The sequence below is a fragment of the Rhododendron vialii genome, chromosome 1a, assembly GCF_030253575.1.
Source record: "Rhododendron vialii isolate Sample 1 chromosome 1a, ASM3025357v1".
Lineage (NCBI taxonomy): Eukaryota > Viridiplantae > Streptophyta > Magnoliopsida > Ericales > Ericaceae > Rhododendron > Rhododendron vialii.
Window position 1 is genome coordinate 29,657,378 of NC_080557.1, and position 27,067 is coordinate 29,684,444.

Here is a 27,067-nt window from a genome sequence, read left to right on the forward strand (position 1 = left end):
TAGACAGGATCACGAGTACTTCACCGAACAATTATAGGCTATATCCGAACGTACGACACATAAGTTCGCTCGGGGTCTTATCGGGCGCACAGATACGAACTTCCGTTTGTTCGGCCAGGATGTGCTTCGGTCGGGATATCCTACGCTCGGATAATTCACATGTCGGACGAGGGTCCCGCCGAACCTAGACGATTGTGGAACCTTCCATAAATATCTACTGATAAGAAGGCTGTCCTCTCAGACATCCAAAGTGACATCTCTGAACGATGTGACCATTCTGACATCAACCCATGTGGTTCTGAAAGACTAGGGAAGTGGTGTTCATTAACTGGCCCTGCTAGAAGGCGCCGACCGAGCAGAACGTGACACGTGGAAAGTATGGCCAACTTGCTCAGCACTTCACCTCTTTGCCTATAAATAGAGAAGCATGACCATTGAGAGGGGGATCCAGAGAAAATCTAATCTAAGAGAACACTTCTTTCTCTCCAAACATATTGTTCTTGCTAAACTTCTTCTCTCCACCTACTGACTTAATCATCGGAGCTTCTTCCCGGAGGAACAGCCCCCTCCGGTTCTGCAGGTACATCAAGACCGGCGTTAGAATTCACGGTCCCACATTCGGAGGCGGCCGCACCAGAAGGAGCACGAAGAAATCACGCCCCCACAATTGGCGACTCTGCTGGGGACGGCAGAAAACAACTTTCGGGGTGTTCTTTGTGTTCTTCGCGTTCATAATCCGTTGAGGGCCTTTGTTCATCTCAGATACTGTTTGTTCTTCATATTTGCATGGAACAAATGGCTCAACATCTCCCACCTCCGGGCCCAGAGAACTTTACCCTTGGGTTGGAAGGCTACGGATCTATCAACCTTGAGCCCCGTCAAACGGCTAGGGCGGTTCCACATGTAGCCCGCCAACTTTCTTTTCCACCGACCGAGTTGGATATCGCCTTGGCCGAACAAAAACGTCAGGCAGCGGTTATTACTATGCTGCAACAACGGCTAGAGGAGCGGGACGGGGGGTTGACCGTAACCCCTGCAAACGAACATCATGCTGAGCCCAGTCGACCGAAGAGATCCCACAAACGAAGTCGACCGTCTCGCCCACCCCAAACAGCCGAACTCGCTGTTACCGAACGACGAACTGTCTTTGAGCGCCTCGATCAAGGGGTTTCACGACCTCGGCTGACAAGCATCATTCGAGCCGAGAGTACTAGATCCTCGGCAACGGGCTCCACAGCGGGAACCAACAGGGGAGGCGAGTCTGTCCGAACAAAACACCGTTCCGAACGACGGATGAGTCAGAAAAGTGGGAAGAGGCCCGTGAACTTAAATGATCCACCTCGGCGACCCCATACCAGTAGCAACCAGGAATATTCATTTCAATCGCGACATGATTCCGAACGTCACGATGGGCGACACTCAGCCAACTCTGGCAGTCGACACCGAACAGAAAGCAGAGGAAACCGTTCGGAGCACGATAATACGATTGTCCTCTACGATCAATTCACGGGCCTGCCAACCGTGTACCAACCCATCGACCCGGCTCTTCAACCTCGGCACGCCCCATTGACGAACTTGAGGGAGGCACAGGCGCCCTTAATGCTAGCTGCTCCACGACCGAGGGAAAAAGAGGGGCACCGTCAGCAGGAAAGAAGAAAGACTCCGGAGCGGCATACTGATGTTCTTCCCCCTGTCGCCACACAGATCGCAGCCGAAGGGCAGGCCGAAGACAATTCGAAGCTCGGGAAGGCAAAGGCTTCCCCCTTCGTGGATGCTATTCAACAAGAGCGGCCGCCAGACAGATTCGTCATGCCGAAGCTGAAGCGCTATGAGGCAAAAGAAGACGCAGTCGCGTTCGTTTGTCGCTTCAGGCAAACCATGAGCCTCCATAACTTTTCTGACGCTCTTATGTGTAAAATATTCCCGCTCACTCTCAGTGAACCGATCATGTTATGGTACAATCAGTTGAAGCCCAAATCCATTTCTTGCTTTAACGAGCTAGAATTGGAGTTTAGCACCCTCTATACCGAGCGTTATTGGGAAGTCTATAACCTTATTCCCAACTGTGATCAAGGGGTAGCAGCCGAGTCTTTCATGAATGGATTGGACCCAACCTCGGCAATGTTTCGTGACCTCTCACGAAATCCACCTAAGACAATGGGGGAGCTCATGACAATAATCGAGAAAGATTGCGTTCACGAAGAAGCAATGGCCGAGCGACATACATCAAAGGCTGAACCCGCCAAGACGATAGGGCCGAAGAAGCAGGTATCGAACGTTCGCCAAGGGCAAGGAAGCCAAGGTAGCTCGGGCCAGGCCTCGAACAAGTCGAACAACAAGGGCCGACCCCCGCAGCACCCTCAGCCACAATCCTGGACACGAACGAAAAGAGAACCCCGACCGGACGAATACGTCGCCGAACGTACGGTATTCACTGAACCTATTTATAAACTTCTTAACATCATTGGCAAATTGCCGTTCTTTGTTTGGCCAACGGTACTCTTAGGCACCGTCGGGAGCGGACCGGGGATGTGCACGTATCATAAGGAACGTGGCCATTACACCACGCAATGCCCACCTTTCAAAAGGTATCTAGAAGAGTTAGCAGCTGCCGGTCACCTCAATCAGTGGATCGACGTTCGGCAAAATCCACTTCCTCCACCTCCCCCTCTTGTTGGCAATCTCGTAAGCGTCATACAAGGACTCGTATCCGAAGGAAGGGCGGCCGAACTTCATTCAGAAATTGACAGGGCTGTCGCCTCTGCGTCAGTCTGCAACGTTGGAGCTTCGGGAAAGCGAAAATGGGAAGATCCGAGCTTCGGCGGTACCATAACTTTTTCTTCCGACGACTTAAAAGGAGTGCAACTTCCACATGCAGATGCCCTCGTCGTCACTATTGCCATTGAAAAATCAACCGTACAACGGGTATTGATAGATCAGGGAAGCTCTGCCGATGTCATGTTTTTCTCTACTTATCAGAGCCTCGGATTATCTCCCGCTCAACTTCGGACAGCGTCAGCTCCCCTCGTCAGTTTTACGGGAGCCCCGGTTTGGCCACTCGGCCTGACTACCCTCCCTGTGCGAGCTGGGTCACGCATCCTGGAGATCGAATTTGTGGTGGTCGCTTCGCCAAGTCCGTACAACGTCATTCTTGGCCGAACCTGGCTACACAAAATGCAAGCGGTTGCTTCAACATATCACCAGGTGGTAAAATTCGTCGGATGGAACAGACGACAGGAAAGCCTGCCAGGCGATCAAATCCAATCTAAGAAATGCTACATCAGCACTGTAACGAACAAACAGAGCTGCATGGAGGTACAATGCGTGGCTGCCGCTCCTATCCCAATGATTGAGGATGTTGGTGTACTTGCCGAACAAAGGTCAGCCGAGGAGCTAATACGTTTTTCCATTCCTGGGGAAGAAGGAAGATATTTTTTGATCGGGAGTTCATTGAGCGTGGACGAACGTGAGGAGATGTATCAATTCCTGATGAGAAACATAGAGGTCTTTGCTTGGACACCACAAGACATGCCGGGCGTGGACCCTTCGTTCGCCATGCACTCATTGAATGTAGATCCGAATAGGCGACCGGTTGTGCAAAAAGTCCGACGCTCGTCGGCCGCACACACCGAAGCTGTGATAGCAGAGGTGAATCAACTGTTGGAAGCTGGCGTCATTCGGGAAGTGCTATACCCCACCTGGCTTGCCAACCCAGTGGTAGTCCCGAAGAAAAATGGGAAACTAAGGGTCTGTGTCGATTACACGAACCTCAATGACGCCTGCCCCATGGATCGATTTCCACTTCCTCGGATTGAGCAGATGGTAGACGCAACGGCAGGATGCGAGCGCTTAAGCTTCATGGACGCGTATCGGGGCTACCATCAAATCGCTTTGGATCCGGAAGATCAGGAAAAAACGGCTTTCATCTCGCCTCGGGGAACCTTCTGCTACAAGGTTGTCCCGTTCGGCTTGAAGAATGCAGGTGCCACTTTCCAACGCTCCATCACGAAGATGTTTCCTGGCATGCTTGGCGTAAAAGTAGAAGCTTATATTGACGATTTGGTTTGCAGGAGCATGTTCGCTCGGGACCACCTTCGAGATCTGGGAGAGGTCTTTGCTGTTCTAAAACATAGGAAGCTACGTCTCAATGCCGAGAAGTGTGCGTTTGGCGTTAGCTCGGGGAAATTCCTAGGATACATGGTGAGTCGCCGAGGAATTGAAACTGATCCTACCCAAATTTTGGCTGTGCAGCGGCTACGAGCTCCAACGACAATTAAAGAGGTACAGCGGCTCACGGGGATGGTTGCTGCCTTGAACCGTTTCATTCGACGTTCGAGCGATCTCTGCAGCCCGTTCTTCCGAGCAATCACAACAAGCCGACGCAGGTTTGTATGGACAGAGGAATGCGAGCAAGCTCTGCAATCTTTAAAGCAATACCTATCTCACGCTCCTTTGCTCGTCAAGCCCCTGCCCGATGAAGATCTCTATCTTTACCTTGCCGTTTCCGACCATGCAACGAGCGCGGTTCTTGTTCGGAGAGAGGGGATGGACCATCAACCGATCTTCTATTCCAGTAAAACGATGACGGATTCTCAGACGAGGTATCTGCCTATGGAAAAGTTAGCATTGGCTCTCGTTTCTGCTAAAACGAGCCTCCTGCCCTACTTTCAATCCCATAGGATTGTGGTCCTCACTGAGTTTCCTCTCAAAGCTGTTCTTCGGAAAACGGACACGTCGAGCCGAATCCTGAAATTCTCTCAAGACTTGGCCAACTTCGACATCCAATTCGAGCCTCGGACAGCTATCAAAGGGCAAGTCTTGGCCGACTTCTTTGCCGAACTCACTCCCGGCTTACAAGACGAGGCCAATGCCCTGGCAACTGCTGCTGATGAAGCTCGGATTCAAGAAGAAGAGGTTTTGGAAGGGCCGTCCGTCTGTCAAACCGAACCACTCCGTGCTCGGTATACCTTCGGACGCAAGAAACCCAAACGACAATGGAAGCTCTTCTCCGGCGACGCTTGGCGACTGACCGTCGATGGGGCTTCTAATGTTCATGGAGCTGGTGCAGGCATCGTCCTTGTCTCACCCAGCGGGACTGTTCATGAAAGCGTGGTTTCAATTGGGTACACGGCGACGAACAACGAGGCGGAATATGAAGCTCTAATTGCAGACCTCCAACTTGCTCTTCGGCTGGATGCGGATTCGGTTCATGTCTTTTGTGACTCTCAGCTCATTGTGGGGCATTTAAACGACGATTATCAGGCCAAAGATCCACGTATGAATGCTTACGTGAGCCACGTCTTAGATTTGTTCGGAAGATTTGGACGCGTAGAAGTGGAGTGGATCGCTCGGGAGCATAACGCCCATGCTGACGCCCTTGCAGGTCTTGCTTCAGTCTACAAGACCTCGGGTAGTCGCACCATCACCTTTGACGAGGTCCCCAAATCGTGCTTCGAAAAGCCGTCTGAACAGGTTATGGCCATCGCCCTCGGCCCAAGCCAGCTGGATTCTGTGGTTGCTTACCTGAAGAATCAAGTGCTACCGACGAACAAGCGCGAAGCGTACAAAATCCGTTGCCGAGCCGCCAATTTTTTCTTGGGACCGAATGACAATCTCTACCGACGGACTTTCACTGGCCCCGATCTGCGTGTCGTCCACGACGACCTTGTGCCAGCCGTCCTGGAGGAACTTCATTCGGGTAGCTGTGGGGCTCACTCAGGAGGATGGTCCCTTGCGCAGCGTGCCCTGACACAAGGCTATTGGTGGCCGAAGATGGTCAAACAATCCGAAGAATACGTAAAGCTCTGTGTTCGGTGTCAAAAGCAAGCATCTCTCATCCACCAACCTGCATTCCCCCTTAAAATGATCACCAGTCCGTGGCCGTTTGCAGTTTGGGCTTTTGACATAGTTGGCAAGATGCCGAAGGCGCCTGGAGGATTTGAGTACATGCTCACTGCCACAGATTTGTTCACCAAGTGGGTAGAAGCTTCCCCCATGATCAAGACCACCGCCGGGGACGTGGAACGCTTTATTTGGAAGCACATTATCTCCAGGTTCGGCGTACCGTACGCCATCCTTTCTGATAATGGCTCCCAATTTGTTGCCTCCGCTCTCAAAGCTTTTTATGCGAAGCGCCACATTACCATCCAAAATTCCTCGGTGGCATATCCTCAAGGTAATGGACAAGCCGAAGCATCGAACAAGACAATCACTCGGGGGCTGAAGCGCCGTCTGGATCGGAAGCTAGGTAAGTGGGTGGAAGAGCTTCCACACGTCTTGTGGGCCTATCGAACAACACCTCGGCGGTCCACCGGCCGTACTCCGTTCGCTATGGCCTACGGTATGGAGGCTGTCCTCCCTTTATCTACTATGATCCCTACAGTTCGGACGGAGAATTTTAACCCTATCGACAACAGTGTTCTTGTGGGTACCGAGTTAGATTTAGCCGAAGAACTGCGTGACAATGCTAACCTTCGGCACGCCGCGTACCAGCAAGAAGTTGCAAGGGGCTACAACCGCAATGTTCGTGCTCGACCATTCAACGTCGGGGACTTAGTCCTTCGGATGGTTACCGAAGCGACAAAGTTGACCAAGCTGAAGGATCCCTATGAAGGACCTTACCGAGTGGTTGAGAAGATCGGGCATGGAGTCTACAAGCTTGCTGAGATGGATGGCACGCCAATCGCTAATCCATGGAATGCCCAAAAGCTTAGGAAATTCCATGGCTAGTGTTGGCATCTTTTGTATACATCTTTGCTCGGCCCATACGCCTTTGAGCGTTATGCACTTAATATAAATTCGTCCAGTATTCTGCTTTATTTTTACACAAGGGGTATTTTATCTAGCTCCGGTAACATCTCTTGTTCGGGTGAAATTCTCGAAGCCCATGATAATTTGTTTGTTCAGGTGCAATTCTCGAAGCCATTTGTTTGTTCGGGTGAAATTCTCGAAACCCATGATCACTTTTTCGGCTCAGTTTTCCCATCCTACTGCCTTATTCTATTCCTGCAGTAATACAATAGGGCAGGGGGCTACTATATGGGTAAACCTGAGTTCATCTCTTAGTGACTTCAAAATCACATAAACAGTCCTTCCGAATGAAAAGACTTGAAAAATTTCTGAGTTGTGATGTATCTACCGAATAAAAAGACTTGGCAAATATTTATATACTTGGAAACAACATCCATACCGAACGAATAGACGATTGTCATTCAAAAAGAAATTCTCCAACGTTTGTTACATCCAATGGCTGATAGGGTTCTCCTTGTTCGGAGCCAACCATATTCAAAAAATATTCAAAACAAAACAAAAACTAAACGAAAACAAATCTAATCCGCTGCAACGTCGGCTGGGGCTGATGGGGTTGGAGCGTCGGTTTGGGCCGGTAGGATGGGAGCTTCGGCCGGGGCTGGTAGGGTGATCGATTCGACAGCGTCGGCTGTTGTCTCCTCTGCTGTAACTTCGGCAGGGGCGAAGGGTGGTATTTCCACCAGACTCCTCCTTTCGTCGTCAGCTTCAACGCCTGCATCGTCGAGACCCATGTTGTAGCCGAGCATAAATCTCTCTTTGTGCTGGGCCTCCTTGATCTCATCCTGCACTTCAAGGATTTGATCGGTTACGTCTTCTTCGGCCTGGGCGTATCCTTTCTCGTACTGCCCCTGCACCTCTTTCTCCATCTCCTTCTTCATTTCTTCCCTCCCCAAGGCTCTCCCCTCGGCCAGCCCCTCATCTTTTCCCTCGGCTCTGGTCTGCTCGGTAGACTCCTGCAGCCCCTTGATGAGGTCGTTTTGATTGGCGACCTGGACCTCGAGGCTTTGCCTCACGAGCTCGGATTGCTCCAAGCCCTTCTTGTACTCCTTGGCCAGGGCCTTGTTGTATTCCACCGACTGCTTTTGCAGTTTTGACTTCTTGTCATATTCGGTGAGATGAAGCTGGGCACTCATTATGGACTGGGTGGCCTGTAAACAAAGCAAAACGAAAGTCATTCCGACGAAATAAGGCATTTGTGCAAAAACAAAACAAATTTGCAAATGTAAAAGCATTTACTTACCCTTCCTACGTGATAGTAGTATTCACTCAGGGCTGCTTTCAGAGAGGGGGGATTCTGTACATCCCTCGGCAAAGCTAGCCCCGAGTGGAGAGTGAAAGCCAGGGAGGGATCCTCCCTCAGGCTATCCGATTTGAGAACCTGTTTCTTGCCGGGTGTGATGAAGCTTGGCACCCATGGGGTGTCAAGGTCGACGGCAGTCACCCTCCCTTCTCCTTCTGCGGTGGCCTCCTTCGGGTGCTCCACTTCTTGGCCCTTTCCCTTAGTGGCCGCCCTCACCCTTTTGCTCGCAGGTGGTTCCTTCGGTGAAGGAGGAGCGCTCAGTGGTCGCTTTTTAGAGGGTGGGGGAGGTGGGACTTTCTTGCTCGGGACCGAGCCCGAAGCGGCTGCACCTCCAGCCTTCTGCAGTCGGGCCTTCTCCCTCTCTTTTTCCTCCAGCTTCTTCTGGAGAACTTCCTTGATATTTCTCGGAGGCATAACTTCTTGTTGTTCAAGGAAAGGCTCTTCTTCGGTCGGAAGTCGGATTGACCCTCGGAGGGGTTTGTCGAAGCTCGGTTGGAGCTCTTGTGGGATGTCCTCGGACTGCTCAGGCTCGTCAGTTACCTTTCGTCGGATCCGACCGCCGTAGGTAGCTGTATATTTGAGGATGGTTGGGGCATCTCTTTCCTCCGCTGGGATAGTGAGCAGGGAGTCGGCAAGACCGCAACCTTTGGCCGCCCTTAACAGTACCTTGTTGATCTTGGTGGTATCTGCCGAAGAAAAGCATGAAATCGTTAGTTAAATTTTGACAACTGAAATCAGAGCAACAGAAATAAACATTTCAAATAACGGACAAGTGTTCTTACTCGGTGTTCCTCTGCGTGTGGCTATTTCAAACTGACCGTATTCGTGTTCGGGGAATTGGAAATTTCCTCGAACTTCGACGTAGTCAGAGGCCCACTTCTCCGAGTCGTACATGCCCTCGGGAATGATCTTTTGCATCTTCCTCCGGGAGCAGAGGTAGTATCGAGAGTACCGAACGTTTCTCGACATCATATAATTTTCAAAAAAATGAAAGGCTCCTAGGCGGAACATCTTCACCTCAGCAAGGGCGATTACCGAGTGAATGATGCGGTAGGAATTGACGCTCAGCTGGCAGGGAGTGAGATTGAAACGATGAAGTATCTCTCTCAAAACTTTGTGCATCGGGAACCGAAGGCCCCCTTCTGAGATTGCCATCAGGGGGACGGTGACGTGTTCATCACTGTATCTTATTCGGTTCCCTCGAACTGGTGAAATGATAACGTCGTCGGGGATGTCGTAAATGGCTCGGAAGGTGTCCAGGCTCGTCTTATTTTGGAAGCATTCCAAATAAGGGCAAGGGTCCTTCCCCGTTCGGTCAGGGATCACATCCGGGTCCATCGGGACGATCTTCCTCTTCACCTTCGGCGGATGCGACGAGGATTCCCCAGCAAATCCGGCCCCTTCATCCGCTTGGCCTGACGAAACAAGTGGAGTTCCTGGTCTCGACTCGGTTTCGTCATCTCCTTCGGCCTCTTCTTCCTCTTCTGCTTCGTCATGAGGATTCTCGGATGACGACTCACCTATATCTATAATATCGGGGTCCGGCCCCACTGTTCGGAGAGGAGCCACCATGGCGGGGTAGTCGACTCCTTCCACGCCCTCGGGGATCCTTCCACTTGATCCCGTTCGGTAGTTTCGGGCGAAATCTCTTATAGCCTCGGCTAACCCTGGATCGGATCTACCAAAATTCGAATCTTCGGAATCCACCGACCGATAAGATTCGCCCGAAGAAGGTGACTTTGCAGACTCCATACCTAGAAACAGATAAGTGCATGGGATAAGACCGTTAGCGATTTGCATGGCCAGGAATCTAAGTGCCTACGTTCGTTGTTCTGTGTCGTTAGGAGAGATCCCACCTCTGCTCGGTTATTTCCCGAGCGATATCCCCTCGGAAGAAATTCCGAAGAAAGAACTTATACCGCTCAGGGAAACAATTGGGAAACAGAGATTGAGAAACTTAACGGGGCTTGTGAAGCTTCTTAAAGACTGCCCCTTTGGAAAAACCTCACGTTTGAAGGTGTTCACGTGTTCGGAAGAACACATGAACACCTGGGTTATCAGGCGATCGTTTCAGTCCAAACGAAACGAAAAAGCCAATAAAAGGGGGTAAAAGCACTCAAAAAACACACGAATCATATCACGGGATGAAAGAACTCGAGAAATACCTGAGAAATCAAGAGAAATCTGTGATCGAAACCTTCAAATCTGCAGATTTCTGGCGATTTTGGTCTGAAACGGCGCTTGAACAGAGATACGATCGAGATGGAGAGAGAGAGAGTGATTTTCTCTCTCCTCCCCTTGCCCCTTTTATACTGAGTACAGGATTCGAAGCGGTTTCTCACCCTGACCGTTGGATTTGGGCGGGAGACTGATGTCCCGCTCGATGAACGACGCGTGGCGGGTCTGAGGCGTGCAGTATCACTACCCAGTGAAATCGCGACACCTGGCATCATTTCAAATCGACGGTTACAGAAGCATTTAATGAAAGGCTGCGCGCACATCTCGAAGCGTTTCAAATAGTTTCTGTCCGTTCAACTTTGACGGTTCGTCTGGTCGATCGCTCTTCGGACTTATTGTTCTTCGGATTTATGTATTCGTTCGGCCAGGTTCTTATTCAACTCCTCTTTCATTTCCGAGCAAGGAAAGAGGGAGTTGAGGGGCTATTGTAGGGGGCCGAAATATCCGAAGGTTCAAAAGGGGGGATGAGGGTTCGCACGCTGTTTAACCCATCATAAAAGCTATCACAGTACACCTATAAATGAGTGTGGACATCGGCTGGACCGAAGGATAGACAGGACCACGAGTACTTCACCGAACAATTATAGGCTATATCCGAACGTACGACACATAAGTTCGCTCGGGGTCTTATCGGGCGCACAGATACGAACTTCCGTTTGTTCGGCCAGGATGTGCTTTGGTCGGGATATCCTACGCTCGGATAATTCACATGTCGGACGAGGGTCCCGCCGAACCTAGACGATTGTGGAACCTTCCATAAATATCTACTGATAAGAAAGCTGTCCTCTCAGACATCCAAAGTGACATCTCTGAACGATGTGACCATTCTGACATCAACCCATGTGGTTCTGAAAGACTAGGGAAGTGGTGTTCATTAACTGGCCCTGCTAGAAGGCGCCGACCGTGCAGAACGTGACACGTGGAAAGTATGGCCAACTTGCTCAGCACTTCACCTCTTTGCCTATAAATAGAGAAGCATGACCATTGAGAGGGGGATCCAGAGAAAATCTAATCTAAGAGAACACTTCTTTCTCTCCAAACATATTGTTCTTGCTAAACTTCTTCTCTCCACCTACTGACTTAATCATCGGAGCTTCTTCCCGGAGGAACAGCCCCCTCCGGTTCTGCAGGTACATCAAGACCGGCGTTAGAATTCACGGTCCCACATTCGGAGGCGGCCGCACCAGAAGGAGCACGAAGAAATCACGCCCCCACATAGTTGAACGACACTGTTGCGAACCACTTAATGAGAAGCATTCCTAACGATTTTTCTATCTTGTGAGATCAGTAAGGGTAGAACGAAGCAGAGACGTGTCAGACGCGAGAACCATCGTGGAGGCAAACTTGCTGTGGGAGTCCCACTTAGCTTCAGGAACCACCGAGTCTAGATAAGTGTTGCGAGATGCACTGCAAAATTATCCTTGTCTACTTGGAGTATTGTTGTCAGAATAAAAAGGGGCGGATGCAAAGACGTGGGGATTTTGGTCTCAGCTAAAAAAAAAGGGGTGGATTTACACCTTCATTTGTCCATTATGGTGGAGTTATTATGAAGTTACACATATTCTCTTGAGCAAGGAAGCCAAATTGGTTTCTCTCATGCACCACTTCTGGAAGCTATATTAATATGTTGCTTACATTTGCTTGACACGTCACATAACTGGAGAAAGCTTTTGTCACGCAAGACAAATATATCCCCAAGATGTGCGAAGCCACTCATCCGTGGCACCTACGGAAAGACAAATGCAGTAGAGTCGTGAGTCGGCCTGAGCGGGGGCTACCTCACGAGTAAGCCTAGCGGGTGCCATTTATCACAATCAAGAAACGGAGGCGTGACCATCCAACAAATTGATAAAGTACATGGCCAATGGCCACCCTCTGGGCAGAATCAGACTCAGATAGATATTAGTCCAGGGGGGAGAACATCGCATAACCTGAAAAGACACCAAAGTTAGCACGAGTCTTGCTAAAGGGCGAGTAGCACAAGACACACCAAGCAGGTGCCAGAGTTAGCGCGAGTCTTGCTAAAGGGCGAGTAACACAAGATGCACCGAACAGGTGCCAGAGTTAGCGCGAGCCTGTTATAGGGCGAGTAGCGCGAGATGCACCGAACAGGTGCTAGAGCTAGTGCGAGTAGCGTGAGATGCACCGAACATGTGCTAGAGTAAGCGCGACTCCTGTTAAAGGGCGAGCAACGTGAGATACACTGAACTAGTGCTAGAGTTAGCGCGAGTCCTGTTATAGGACGACCAACGTGAGGTGGCCCATGTTAAAGAATAAAGTAACAGCCCAAACAGGTGCCAGAGTACATATAGGGTCGAGATAGACATGCTCGTAGACAGACAAGGTCGTAGACTGATAGGGTCGCAGATAGGGCTGCAACAGGCGGCGAGTTGTGCGAGATGCACCGAACAAGTGCCAGAGTTAGCGCGAGTCCTATTGTAGGGGGATGAAAACAATTGGTGCTTAGAGCAACACTTGATTGCTACGGCTACTTCTGCCTCTTCACCGAAACCCTAGTTCGTCGTTGGAACCCTAATCTGTAAAACAGACAAGGGGTGAGCGCACATTTGCCTCTCGTGGCAAAGGCACTCCGATGCCTAAGTTAGTATCACGTACTAGCAGAAAACCCTAATTATCAGTAGGAAAACGATATGATTACAACGAATTGTGTACCGTTTATGTCTAGGTTTACCTCGTATTTATAGATTCATAGATGATTGCTGCCCAAGCATCCATGCTGCCCTAGAGTTCGTATCTCGTATAGGATACCTAGGATATTTTGGATTCTCGTTCCCCTATCAATTCATTACCATAGTCCTTTTAGGACTCTTTTCCATAACTGGTCGAACATTCCATTCTCGTTGGATATCTTTCCCAGATCCTACATTATCGGGATCTTATTCCTTTACAAAATTACATTGTTCTGGAACCTTCCAAAATGTTCCTTGCATCTGGGGCTACTTTCCCTAAAGTTCTTCTCCTGTTCGGCCCACTCGTTGCCAAACAGACTATTTGGACCGATGACTTCACATGTCACTGTACCTATATCAATCTCTTGGTCCAACAACTTCTCATGTTTGCTGGACCTTGACCCCGTACAGACATCCTGGACCAATGACTTCTCATGTCGCCAGTCCTCATTGCCGACCAGTCCTCCTGGACCAGTGACGTGTTGTCTCTGGACCTCTATCGATGACTTGGTTTACTAACTTCTCATGTCTTTGGTCCCCTCTGCCGAACACTGCCCTCATCGGTAGTACGGCCTATCTCATCTTCCGCGTGTATGTATATACCACGTGTTCGGCCACTAAATTGTGCCTGTTTGGGAATACCTCCCTACAATTGCTCCCCAGCTTTGCTCGCTGCCACTGCTTGGGGTTGCTGGTAAAGCTAGAAATGAACGTTGAGCGAAACTACTTTGGTTCCATGGAGTCATAGCATCTATACTCATTGATGCTTTTGGCGCCTTAATCATTATGCCTTCTTGAGGCATGATATCCATGTGGCGTTTCTCATACATTTCGCATTAAATTTGAATTGACATTTCAGCCAAACGGCATCAGGACGGCATCCTTAGAAGCCTTCAATCCCCGTTACTTTTTCTTGTAACATCGTCAAAGGCGTCATTTCGCCTCCATCTTCTTTATAGACCCTCAAAAGGTCCATTTAGGGTTTTCACCCTTGTTTCAAAAGACCCTTTTTCTCGTTTATAGCTCCAAGCGAAGCTCTATTCCTCCACTACTATTCATCATTGTCTTCATAATGCGACTCTGCTTTTTGATCACCGCTGCACTACCCTCGTAAGCTCTTCATTCCATCTATTCTTACCAATCTATTTGGGATTTTCGTTCTCAGATTTACCCATTTTAGGGTTTCAATCTTACCCACTGTTGGATTTCATATTTTGTTAAAAACTTCTATCATCTCCCATGGCTGATGAAAATGTAAATCCCCTTAAACCCAGCAAGTTTAGGAAGCTTTGTGAAACCAACGAAGCTATGGCAACCTTTAGATCTGATTACAAAGTTCCTGACAACGTTGGGCTTCAACTCGCCCCTTTAGGCGCAGACAGAGATGCTGGTTCATGGGATAGAATGTGTATCCCTATTGTTGCCATCGTTGAGGGTGGGGTCCGTTTCCCCCTTCATCCATTACTTTGCCACATTTTGAATTGGTACCGACTTACACCCATGTAAGTTTCGACCAATGTCTTTAGGCTGGTGATGTGGGTCGTAGCTCTGAATAGGATTATGGGGACTCAATTAGGAATTTGGGATATTTAGTGGTGGTATAGCATTGTGCTAAACCCTGAGTACAACACCTGTACGGAGGTTTTCCCGAGCACATACATTTAGTTGCCGAACACGTGATGTTTGGGAGCACGTGGTGAATACGACTGGACTTATCGCCGGCCAGTATGAAGAACAGCGATATGAAACAATGATATGGGAAGTCCTTGGTCCATGCAATCTGTTCGGCTAAATAAAGGCCAATGACATGACAAGTCATTGGTGTAAACTATCTGTTCGGCAGATAAGAGATATTCTGATTACGTTTGGACCAAGTTACATGTGAAGTCCTTGGTCCAGGTAGTCTGTTCGGCAACGAGGTTGCCGAACAAGGAAAGAACTCCAATCAATTGTTGGAGCATGGGGAACATTCTGGAAGAGTCCAGAAACAATAGTATTCCATTAAGGAATAAGATCCCGAGAATATAGGATCTGAGAAAGATACCCAACGAGTATGGGATAATCGGCTTGTTATGGAAAAGAGTCCTACAAGGATTAAGGTAATGAACTGATAAAGGAAACGAGAATCCTTGATATCCTGGGATTCCTATACGAGTTAGGAATCCTAGGGCAACACGGATGCTTGGCCAGCAACCATACGCAAATCTATAAATATGAGGTAAACCTAGAGGAAAAAGGTACGCAATACTTTGCATTCTTGCTTTCCTACTGATAATTAGGGTTCGATTTCTAGTACGTGATACTAACAAAGGCATCAGAGGGCCTTTGCCACGAGAGGCAAAGGTGCGCTCACCCCCTGTCTATTTTGCAGATTAGGGTTCCGACGACGAATTAGGGTTCCGGTGAAGAGGCACGAGAAAGCCGTTGCAATCCAGTTGATCCGAAGCATTCAATTGTTTTCATCCCCCTACAACACCTACTATTTCAAAGTTAGGAGAGCAGATAAACGTTTCATGCTCAACCTGCCAGACTCTGCTCGTGATCACGAAATAGATTTCCTTTATGTTGCTGGAGGCTTCCAGCCGACGGGGGAAGATGGTCAAGTGGTGGGCTTTCATTGCCCTCACATATGGGGTCACCCATGTATGCTCCTAATTTGCTCATACTGCTGTTATTTCCATTTTATGTACCCTTATGCTTTGTTTTTAACTTTCTTTGTGCTTTTACGTGCAGCATCCAACATCAACAACAGGCGAAGAAGGGAACCCATCTACGTCCGAACAACGGACATCAACAAGCTTCTCAAGTACACCGGAGAACCAGGTACCTTGACAGCTGGTCAAGGTCGCAACGCAGACGTGCTTTTAGGCTACGATCTTGCCCATAGAGGTTTTATTGACAGAAGACTCAGCAACTAAAGTACTAGTTCTGCTTCCACATCCACTGCTCCCCAATCAAGGAACAATAGATCCCGAGCTGGAGTGACGATTGCCTGGCAACCTGGTGAAGTACCCATTTCCAAAGGTATTCCACTTCCTCGTTTGATTGTCAGGAAGACTCCTCATCGACAGGCCGAACAGCTAGTCGAAGATCGTGATACCAGACAATCTTCTTCTTCAGGGTATTCCCCTTCGCCGCCCAACTCAAGTACTATGTCTCGTCAACCTATAAACCTCAGTTCTGTTCTTACCATTTATGCTCGGGGACGTGGTACAAGGCGAATAACATCGACTGGTCATGCTCCCCCACCACCTCGTCGTAATAGGGGGGCTCTACCCAGTCTTCCTCGTCTCCTCGGGAACGTGACACTTCCATCGAAGCAAATGAAGCTCACCGGGACAAACATCCCAAAAATGATACCGGGGATGCTGCAACTCAGGCCGCTGCCTCTATTCAGCTACCTCTCTCACCGGCTACCCAGGCACTTCCTCAAACTTGGGCTCCTTCACTCATCAAGGTGATCGGCCAGTACACATCGAGGATAGTGCTAGTTCCTCGGAAACTGCACTGGCCCTCACCCAAGGCATACTATTGCCAGTTGATATGCAAAAGGAGTCCGCGTCCCCTCCAGATCGGCTTATATCCACTGGCCTTGTTAGTGGAATTAAGGTATCTCATTTGTTCCTTTGCATCAATTCCCATACTTTACTCTTTTACATATCACATATGTCCATACCGCTTTCTAACTGCTCGATTCCTGCTAGTTTATCCAAAAAAATGGTGGCATTGGGTCAAAAGATGCAAGAAATTGAACTTGAACACAACAGGCTGCTCAGGGACAACACCAGACAACTGCAAACAATCACCAGGCTGGAAAAAGAGAGAGATAAGGCCAAGCTTGATGTAGATGCCATGAAAATGAAGCTGGAGATTGCTGAGGACAACCTCAGCCAGGCTTTGTCCGAGATGGAGAATACAAAAAAGGCTGCTTGTGATGAGGGACATCAAAAGGGTTTTGATGCTGCAACTGCCAGCTACGTGAAGCAAATGCAAGCCATCCAAGATTAGATATGGGTTGCTTACTGGGAAGCATGTCTTACCAAGCTAAGGGTTGCTGAAGACTCTCCACTATGGGTTGAGAATGACCTTCCGAGCAGCCGTGCTCTAGCCTCCCATGAATCTGAGGAGCCCCCAGAAGAAGACGTAGAGTAGCAGATCGACGAATTTGCCAAAGCTGATGAGGATATCCCAACGGAGCATCAGGATGCCTCTATTGAACATTCACCTATTCAGGAAGCCATTAATGAGGCCACCAACCTGGAGAAAAATACTGCTGGTGCTAGTACCAGCATTGAAGCAACTACAAAAGTTTCACGCGAAACTTCTCTAGAGGTCCAGAATTTGGACTGATATGTAAATATATTGTTTTGCCCTTCAAACATTTTAAATCAATCTTGCAGGACCTGCGTGTCCTTGGTATTTTGCGTTGCGTGGCAACAATACTTTCATACTTTTGATAACATAGGTATTTGGCCCTTTGTGGCATAACTGTATGTTTTTGTTGGCTATGCATGGTCTTTATGTTTTGTTCAGCCCTTCGTGGCCATAAACCCTCGCCTTAGTTTTTAAACTTGTTGGGTATCTCATATCACCATACAATCGTTCATTTTAACCTTTTGTAGGGTAAATACATACTTACCAAGTATACCAGGAGAACCGTGTATGCTCGTATACACGTGTTCATGCATATATTTGGCTAAGTATTTCATACTTAGTCAAAACTTTCTAGACATATCTCGTTATGTATCCACCCTAAGTGTTCCATACTTAGGAAACATTTGATCATATGTTTCTAAGTTTCTCATACTTAGACAGAAGCCTAAGTGTTCTGATACTTAGCAATCTGTGTATCCACCCTGAGTGTTTCATACTTAGGAAACATTTGATCGTATGTTTCTAAGTTTCTCATACTTAAACAGAAGCCTAACTGTTCTCGTACTTAGCAATCTGTGTATCCACCCTAAGTGTTTCATACTTAGGAAACATTTGATCATATGTTTCTATGTTTCTCATACTTAGACAGAAGCCTAAGTGGTCTCGTACTTAGCCATATGATACGTGTATTTGTACGTACAAAAGCATTCATGCCTATTTCCTGCTCTCCAATACGAAAAAAAAACAACAAGTCCGAAGTTCGTATTTACAGAAAAAAGAACTAGAGGTACGAAATAAAACTTCTGAAAAATTGATATATTGCAAAAAGATGATTTTATTCATAATCCATGAACTCAAGGGGGCGTTATTCATACCCCTTGCAATTAATCAAATAAAAAAAGAAGGGAGCTTTATTCGTAACTCCCACACAATCACGTTAGTGCATCCTAAAACAAAATGAAATAAAACTAAACTCATTTTAAACAAGAATTTTCTCAGATTGTGGACATTCCAATCGATAAGCCCCCATGCCCACAATCTCAGTCACTCGATATGGACCTTCCCAATTGGCACCCAACTTGCCCTCGTTGGCCACCTTGGTATTACCGAGCACCTTTCGTAGTACTAGGTCCCCGACACCAAATTCTCAAGGGTGCACATGTTTGTTATAATTCCTCATCAGCTGTTCTTTATAGGAGGCCAGATGCACAAGGGCCCTTTCTCTCCTCTCCTTGGCAAGGTTAAGCTCAATTTTTAGGGCCCTGTCATTTCCCCCACTTTCAACCAATGTTGTTCTATTGGTTTGTAGACCAACCTCCAATGGTATAACTGCTTCTGTACCATATGCCAATGAATAGGGGGTCTTTCCCGTAGACCTTCTTGGTGATGTTCGGTGCGCCCATAGGACTAGTGGTAGCTCATCAGGCCACTTTCCTTTTGCTTTATCTAGCCTCTTCTTGATCCATCAAGTATGATGTTGTTGGATGCCTCTGCCTGCCCATTACTCTAAGGGTAAGCTGGTGTGGAATAGTAATTCTTTATCCCATACTGAGAATAGAAAGCCTTGAATTTCTTCTGGAATTGTGACCCATTATCTGTAATCAACGAATAGGGGACCCCAAATCGAGTAATAATACATTTCCACATGAACCTCTCTATCATAGGCTCAGTGATTTTGGCCAACAGTTCTGCCTTGATCCACTTTGTAAAATAATCCGTTGCTACGAGCAGGAATTTTCAATTTCCAGTTGCTTTATGGAGCGGACCCACAATGTCCATCCCCCATTGTGCAAACGGGCAAGGGCTTGTCAAGGGCACCAGATCTTCAGCTGGTGTTCGGATCATTGGTGAGAGTTTCTGACACTTCTCACAGATTTTTACATAAACTTTTGCATCTTCCTACATATGCGGCCACCAATAGCCCTGGGTGATTGCTCGGTGGGCGATGGACCTGCCTCCAGCATGGCTTCCACATGTTCCCTCGTGAATCTCATGGAGGAACTTCTACACCATCTCAGGGTGTACACAAAGTAAATACGGCCCTGTGAACGACTTTCTGTACAACTTTCCTTCAAGGCATAGCCAAAATCATACTACCTTTGTTTTTATCTTATGAGCCTCCTTTTTATTAGTGGGGAGTGTTTCATCTCGTAAAAACTCCATGATTGGATCCATCCAACTTGGTCCTTGGTTCACATCTAAGACCAATTCCATACTCCTCCCAATACTAGGCTCACTAAGATAGTCTACGGCCACCCTCCTTTTAAACTCAGTTGGTATAGCTGCAGCCAACCAAACTAGAGAATCTGCTAGAGCATTCTACCTAGAACTTATCTGCTCGGTATAAACTTTCTCAAAAGTGTCAAGCAAATCCCTGGCTGCCTCTACATAGGCTGCCATCTTCTCACTCTAGGCTTTGTACTCCCCGGACAGTTGATTGACCACGAGTTGAGAATCGCAATACACCCTAACTCGCTTTACTTTCAAGGTTTTTGCACCTCTCAACCCAGATGAGAATGCCTCGTACTCCGCCATGTTATTTGATGCACTAAACCCTAGCCGAACAGATAGCTCCAACATTACTCCACTAGGAGGAAAAAGCATAACCCCAATTCCTAAACTTGTGTTGCATGCTGAACCGTCAACAAACAACTTCCACTTAAGGGGATCTAGTTCGGCTTGGGCTTTGCCATTCTTTGCTAGTGGCCCAGTTACCTGCTTCTCTCTCATGGGAGGCTAGGGTGCAACTGCAGGTGAGAATTCTGCTACAAAATCAGCCAACACCTGGCCTTTGATAGGAGTGAGCGATAGGTAGTCAATGTTGTATTGGCTTAGCTCAACAGACCAAGTTGAGATTCGTCTCGAGAAGTCTGCCTTTCGTAGCAATGATTTTAATGGGAACTTAGTATAAACCACAACTTTGTGGCTTTGGAAATAATGTGGCAACTTCCTCGTGGCTGTCCTTAGTGCCAAGACCAATTTCTCAAGGGGCAGATATCTTGTTTCTGCATCTAGCAATGTTTTACTCACATAATATATTGGGATTGTTCGGATCCCTTATCCCTTAACAGGACCGCACTCACAGCGTGTTCAGAAACTGCTAAATACAATACCAAAGACTCACCCAGTTCTGGGGTTGACAAAAGTGGGGCTTCTGCCAAGTATTTCTTCAATTACTGGAAAGCCTGCTCATACTCTGCTCCCCATTCATATCATTCCCTTTTCTTTAACAACTGGAAAAAGGGTCTGCACTTGTCACTTTACCTGCTAATGAATCTGTTGAGGGCTGCAGCCATTCCAGTTAACCTCTGGACTTCCTTTGTTGTTTTGGGACTTTGTAGCCTTTGCATGGCTATTATTTGATCAAGATTTGCTTCAATCCCTCTTGTAGTCACTAGGTGGCCTAAGAATTTCCCAAAGCCAACTCCAAATGCACACTTCGAGGCATTGAGTTTTAGTTTGTACTTCCTCAGGATTCCAAAAGCCTCCTTCAAATCTGCTATGTGTCCCTGTTTGGTCTTACTTTTCACCACCATATCGTCAATGTAAACCTCCATGGTTTTGCCTAGGAGCTTTTTGAACATGATGGTGACGAGTCTCTGATACGTTGCCCTTGCGTTTCTTAGCCCAAAGGGCATGATACTATAACAATAATCCTCGTGGTGTAATGACACGTTGCCCCTGCGTTTCTTAGCCCAAAGGGCATGATACTATAACAATATAATCCTCGTGGTGTAATGAAGGAAGTCTTTTCCTGATCAGGCCCAAACATGGCAATTTGATGATATCCCCGACATGGATCGAGAAAACTCATTCGTTAGTATCCAGCAATGGCATCAATCAACTGGTCGATCCTTGGAAGAGGGAAGCTGTCTTTTGGACATGCTTTGTTTAAGTCCGTGAAATCTACACAGACACGCCACTTTCCATTTTTCTTTTTTACAACAACAGTGTTGGATAGCCACTCTGGGTAGTAAACCTCCCGTATTGCTTTGGCTTCCAACAAACGATCTACCTCCTCGATAACAGCATCAACATGTTGAATGGTTGCCCTTCTCTTCTTCTGAATGATTGGCTTATGTTGTGGATCAACGTTCAAGTGGTGGCAGATCACATCTATATCTACTCCGGGCATCTCCTCTGGTATCCATGCAAACACGTCAACATGATCTTTTAAGAAACTCACCAATTCGGCCTCTTCTTCTGCCAGTAGCGATTGCCCAATTAGAAAATTCCTTTCAGGATCAGTCTCGTTAATCTGTATTTTCTTTAGGCCTTCCACTACTCTTTCTGCTGGGATTCTTTCGACATCCTCGATAGTCGGTTGATCCGGTGCTTCAACCGTATGAACATGATGGGCCTTTGGGACTCTTTTGATGATGGAAATCAAGCATTGTTGTGCTACCTTCTGATTGCCCCTGATTTTCTCAATCCCATTAGAACCTGGGAATTTTACCATCTAGTGGTAAGTAGAGGAAACAGCCCTCATCTTATGCAACCAGGTCCTTCCTATAATTCATTTATAGGAAGATGGAACATCCTTAACTAGAAAATCAGTTCTCAAAACTACTGATTCTGCCCGAACAGGCAATGTCACCTTCCCGAGGGGCCACACTGCCCCTGCACCAAACCCAACCAAGTGTGTTGTTGATTGTTCTAAATCTGTCTGGGCCAAGCCCAATTTCTTAAATGCATCATAATACATTACCTTTGTACAACTTCCTGAGTCCCCCAGGATTCTCTTAATGTCATACTCCCCAATCTGGAGGGTGATGACCAAAGCATCATTGTGGGGAACTTGGACTTCTCCCAGATCCTTATCAGTAAATACTATGCTCTCGTTGCATATATCGTTCCCTCGCCCTCTCTTGTTTCCAAATCGCATAACATGCTGGTCATGTTTGGCTTGCCTTTGGAGTAGCCTAACCTCATTTCTCGTATAAGGTGTGGCCAATCCATGTATCATATGGATTACCCCTCTAGGATTCTGTTCGTAAACCATTTCCATGGCTCTCCTTTTATCTTTTGGGTCCACCTAGATAAATTCCTTGAGGTACCCTCGAGAGACTAAGTCATCAAGGTGCCTCTTGAACATCTCACAATCTTCAGTCACATGACCCCAATCTTTGTGGTAGCTACAGTGTTGATTCGTAGCCCGGTTTGCATCCTTATCTCCTCCCAGACTTGGTGGCCATTTGAAATAAGGCTGATTCTTTATTCGATAAAGAATCCTATAGATTGGTTCCTTCCAAACCGTGTTTATTGAAAAGAAGGACTTAGGATCAAGTGCTTGTTTTTCTTTGTACTGCTCTTTCTTAGCCTGTCGGTACTCTTTCCTTTCTCTATAGGTCTCGGGCTCTAGTTTATTCACTTTCTTTGTTGGTATCTTAGGCTGTTGGGTGACGGCCTTGCCATCTTCTCGGAGTATGTCATCTTCTATTCTGGTATGTTGTTCAATTCGCTCCATTAGCTTAGCCAGTGTTACTATCGAATGAAAATTCAACGACCAGCACAACTCTCCCCGAACAGGTAAGCTAGTTTTGAAAGTAGCAATCGCATACTCTTCACTGCAACTTTCAATCTCTTTGAAAGTCTCCCAGCATTTCTTAGCGTAGTCCCTGGTCAGCTCACTCTCCTCCTGCTTCATTGTGGAGAGGCTTTCAAACATTTTTGGGGCTCTCCTGCTTGTCAAGAACCAAGCAGTAAACTCCTCGGCCAACTGCCTCCATCCTTGTATGGAGCGTGGTCCTAATTTATGAAACCAAGATAAAGCCACCTTCCCTAGACTTGAAGGGAACATCTTACACATAATGGCATCATCTCCATCATGCATGAACATAGCCTGCTGATAGTGCTGTATGTGAGCCATGGGGTCTGCGTTTGTCTCGTAAAGGATGAACGTACCGTGCTTCACTCTGCTCGGCAACCTAGCCTCTTGTAACCTCCTTGCAAAGGGGGAAGCTGTTATGTTACTTAGGGCCTTTTGTGCTGCTTCTCGTGCAGTCATCGTTCCATCCTCATGTTCCTTGGTTTTGTGAGCCACGATCTTGGCCTGATTGGTATCAGGTCTCTTGTACCTGTCCCTATGGTGTTTCCTAGATCTTTCGCCCTCAGGGGTGGAGCTTCGGCTTCTACTCCTCCTTTTTCCGAAGTAGTCCTCCGCCTAGTTGGACTCTAGTCTGAACTTTCGCTTTTCCTTTTTCGTGAAGAGGATCTTTTCCTTCTTGGAGTAGGATTCCTGCCTCTGCTTCTTCCTCTTCGTGAAGGAGCCTTCTCATATTCCACCATGGCGTACCTGTCTCCCTTGGAATTTCTTTGTGAAAGTCCAAAGTCTTTAGGATACTCTCAAATCCGTTCTATCTCGCGGATCTCGTGCTCTCGTCTTTTGATTAGTCGAGCGAACTCCTCAATTTCCTTCCTCTTTTTATCGAGGATATCTTCACTGTTGTGTATACTCCTTGAATGTGCAACTGATTCTTCTCTTCGGTGGGACTTGCTCCTTCTCGTGGAGCCTGTGGCCTTCCTACCCTCTTTGTCCTTGGAGTTATTTGGGATGGTCAGAGGGCCATCTCTGCTTGTTGTTTTCCTGCCATGCCTGCTAGTGGGCTTTTTTGGAGCACCTGGTGGGGACCTGTCTCCTCCCCCACCCAACTAGTCCTTCAAATTAAGTGGTGTGACTGGATTTTCTTCCACCATGGTTGTTTTTCAACAGGGAACTCTTTTGTTTCCCACACACGGCGCCAATTGTAGGGGGATGAAAACAATTGGTCCTTAGAATAACACTTGATTGCTACGGCTACTTGTGCCTCTTCACCGGAACCCTAGTTCGTCGTTGGAACCCTAATCTGGGGCGAGCGCACGTTTGCCTCTCATGGCAAAGGCCCTCTGATGCCTAAGTTAGTATCACGTACTAGCAGAAAACCCTAATTATCAGTAGGAAAATGATATGAATGCAATGAATTGCATACCTTTCATCTCTAGGTTTACCTCATATTTATAGACTCATAGATGATTGCTGCCCAAGCATCCCTGTTGCTCTAGAATTCCTATCTCATATAGGATACCCAGGATATCTTGGATTCTTGTTCCCTTATCAATTCATTAGCTTAGTCCTTTTAGGACTCTTTTCCATAACTGGCTGAACATTCCATTCCCACTGGGTATCTTTCCCAGATCATACATTCTCGGGATCTTATTCCCTTACGGAATTACATTGTTCTGGAACCTTCCAGAACGTTCCTTGCATCTGGGGCTGCTTTCCCCAAAGTTTTCCTCTAGTTCGGCCCACTCGTTGCCGAAGAGACTACTTGGACCAGTGACTTCACATGTCACTGTACCTATATTAATCTATTGGTCCAACAACTTCTCATGTTTGCTGGACCTTGACCCCGTACAGACTTCTTGGACCAATGACTTCTCATGTCGCCGGTCCTCATTGCCGACCAATCCTCCTGGACCAGTGACATGTGCTATCTCTGGACCTCTATCGATGACTTGGTTTACTGACTTCTCATGTCTTTGGTCCCCTCCACCGAACACCGCCCTCATCGGTAGTACGGCCTGTCTCATCTTTCGCATGTATCTATATACCACGTGTTTAGCCACTAAATTGTGCCTATTTAGGAATACCTCCCTACACCTGTTGAAGGGCGAGTAGCGCGAGATGCACCGAACATGTGCAAGAGTTAGCGCGAGTCCTGTTGAAGGGCGAGTAGCGCGAGATGCACCAACGATGTTGCTAAGAAGATGCAGATAAAATTCACTTCTAGTTTATGCCTGATAGAAATGTGTGGCTTAGACACTTCTATCAGTCAGGGAGCTATTGTAGGAAAGGTCAAAATTGTTTTAGTTGACCAGGTCTAAACTTTGACCACCTTATCAGAAGAAGACGAATCTGTGACCCATTTAGTTTGCGGCCCTATCGCGGGACCCTAACGGGCCTGCCGCGACCCTATTAATCCGCGGCCTTGTCTGCGGGACCCTAGTGGCCCTGCCGCGGCCCTATCTGTAGGAGTCTAGCGGCATGTCGCGGCCCTGTCTGCAGGAGCCTGGCGGGCCTATCGCGACCCTGTATGTCAGAACCTGGCGAGCTTACCACGGCCCTGAATGTGGGAGTCCGTGGCCCTGTCTGCGGGACCCTTTTCGCGGGAGCCTATCTGGTTGCAAATCTGCTTGGTGCAAGCTTGTCTGTTGCTGAAAGTTGTTTACATCTCCAACAGGCGCGCGAGCCTATCTGACGCGTGTCACTCATCTGCAGGTGCCACAGAACCACGACAGGTTCGTCTGTGTCCCACGATAGGGCCGCAGACTGATGGCATCGCGGTCAAGCAGGGTCTGCAGCAGGATGAGTCCAGTAGAGGTTTTGGTCCCTGACTATAAATACTAGTGCCTGGTATTCATTTCCACATAGAGACAAATAAAGACACACACACACAGAGAAAGAAGAGACAGACATAGTTCTAGGGAGAGAGAGCCATCTCCTTTAGAGAGAGCAAACAAATTTCTAGAGAGAGCCTCTAGAAAGAGGTGACAGATTTTCAGAGAGAGGGAGAGACCATCTACCTAAGAACATGGAACTTTATTTGACCTGATTCGTACATCGGGATATGTAGGCAGGCCAAATGACTTGTGCTCGGTCATGTTTTATGCCTCCTCCTCGACCCCTCCAAATCACTCATCCATTCCTTCATTCTAAACGCTAACCATTCTTAACCTCTCCAACACATTTTATTCTCATGACTATTTTGGGCTCTGTTTTGAACCCCGAGGAGATCAGGTAAAATTTTCAAAAAGTTTTGGTATATGCCAATTCCTCATGACTATTCTTGGACCACTAAAAAGTTGATGAAGTTAAGAGTGAGGCAGAATTTTGTAAAGCATATTATTGGCTGCTTGTAGACACCTTAGTTTGACCTAACGATTATTTCAAGTCCCACCTTAGATACCATCTCGATGATGAATGGATACAGTGATTGATGATTGACTTCTTGAAAACCTGAGGACTTTGATGAGTACTTTTAGCCAATTAGAGGACCCAATTCAAAGCTAAATAGCCTTTTAGACAGAAATACAGCATCCTAGGAAGATATATTTGTCTGCCGTAAGATCTATCTCACAGCCTCCACTTCTTTCTTTCACTCGTGGAATATGATGTTGAAATTCTACCAAAGAAATTGATTCCTTGCCCGCGAGATGCCTTTTTGGTGGCCGCCAAATCATCTTTTTTCGGGAATTCTGGAATGTTTTGTCATTGTTTGATCGATGCACCAAAACCCTAGCAGCATTTCTCCAATTCTTTAAGGCTACGAAAGAGATTCTGAGAAGAGATCTTGCGGTTATATATTTCCCATTTAATTCGTGCATTGTGATTGGTTGGGGTGATGTCACCCGGAGCCTATATAAAGAGGCCTTAAGATTCTGAAATTAACAACTCAATACACCTTCTTTGCACTACAACAAAAAATGTCTAAGATGACGAAACAAATTCTTCGCCAATTGCATGCTTTTCATCGCCAAAGTTGTTGCCGATGAAAAAAATTTGTTGTCCCATTCCTTGATCTTTACTTCACGCAGAAGACCCCTCACGACGAAAAATGCATTTTCCTTGTCAATGACTCCCCATGGCCGATGAATTAATTCCTCGCTAATATTTCCC

General features: G+C 47.4%; 2 protein-coding genes across 2 annotated transcripts; one reads left to right on the top strand and one right to left on the bottom strand.

The window, feature by feature from the left end:
* Window positions 1-795: 795 nt before the first annotated feature.
* LOC131330178 (uncharacterized) lies at window positions 796-6,729 on the top strand. Its single transcript, XM_058363677.1, has 3 exons — window positions 796-4,573; window positions 4,712-5,911; window positions 5,963-6,729. The coding sequence occupies exons 1-3, from the start codon at window positions 796-798 to the stop codon at window positions 6,727-6,729; spliced, it is 5,745 nt and encodes a 1,914-aa protein (XP_058219660.1).
* A 15,718-nt stretch (window positions 6,730-22,447) lies between these two features.
* Window positions 22,448-23,419, bottom strand: LOC131330182 (uncharacterized). Its single transcript, XM_058363680.1, has 2 exons — window positions 22,784-23,419; window positions 22,448-22,624 (listed from the first exon to the last, which is right to left on the bottom strand). Exons 1-2 carry the CDS (start codon window positions 23,417-23,419, stop codon window positions 22,448-22,450), a joined length of 813 nt encoding a protein of 270 aa, XP_058219663.1.
* Window positions 23,420-27,067: the final 3,648 nt, after the last annotated feature.

Excerpts from the sequence above, each read along its gene's own strand:
- LOC131330178 (XM_058363677.1), top strand. The coding sequence starts at position 796 with ATGGCTCAACATCTCCCACCTCCGGGCCCAGAGAACTTTACCCTTGGG. Across the intron at positions 4,574-4,711 it reads TCAACCGATCTTCTATTCCA|CTGTTCTTCGGAAAACGGAC; the intron begins GTAAAACGATGA and ends TTCCTCTCAAAG. Across the intron at positions 5,912-5,962 it reads TTGGGCTTTTGACATAGTTG|ATTTGTTCACCAAGTGGGTA; the intron begins GCAAGATGCCGA and ends TCACTGCCACAG.
- LOC131330182 (XM_058363680.1), bottom strand. The coding sequence starts at position 23,419 with ATGACTGCACGAGAAGCAGCACAAAAGGCCCTAAGTAACATAACAGCT. Across the intron at positions 22,625-22,783 it reads CTAAGATACCAACAAAGAAA|AATCAGCCTTATTTCAAATG; the intron begins GTGAATAAACTA and ends TATCGAATAAAG.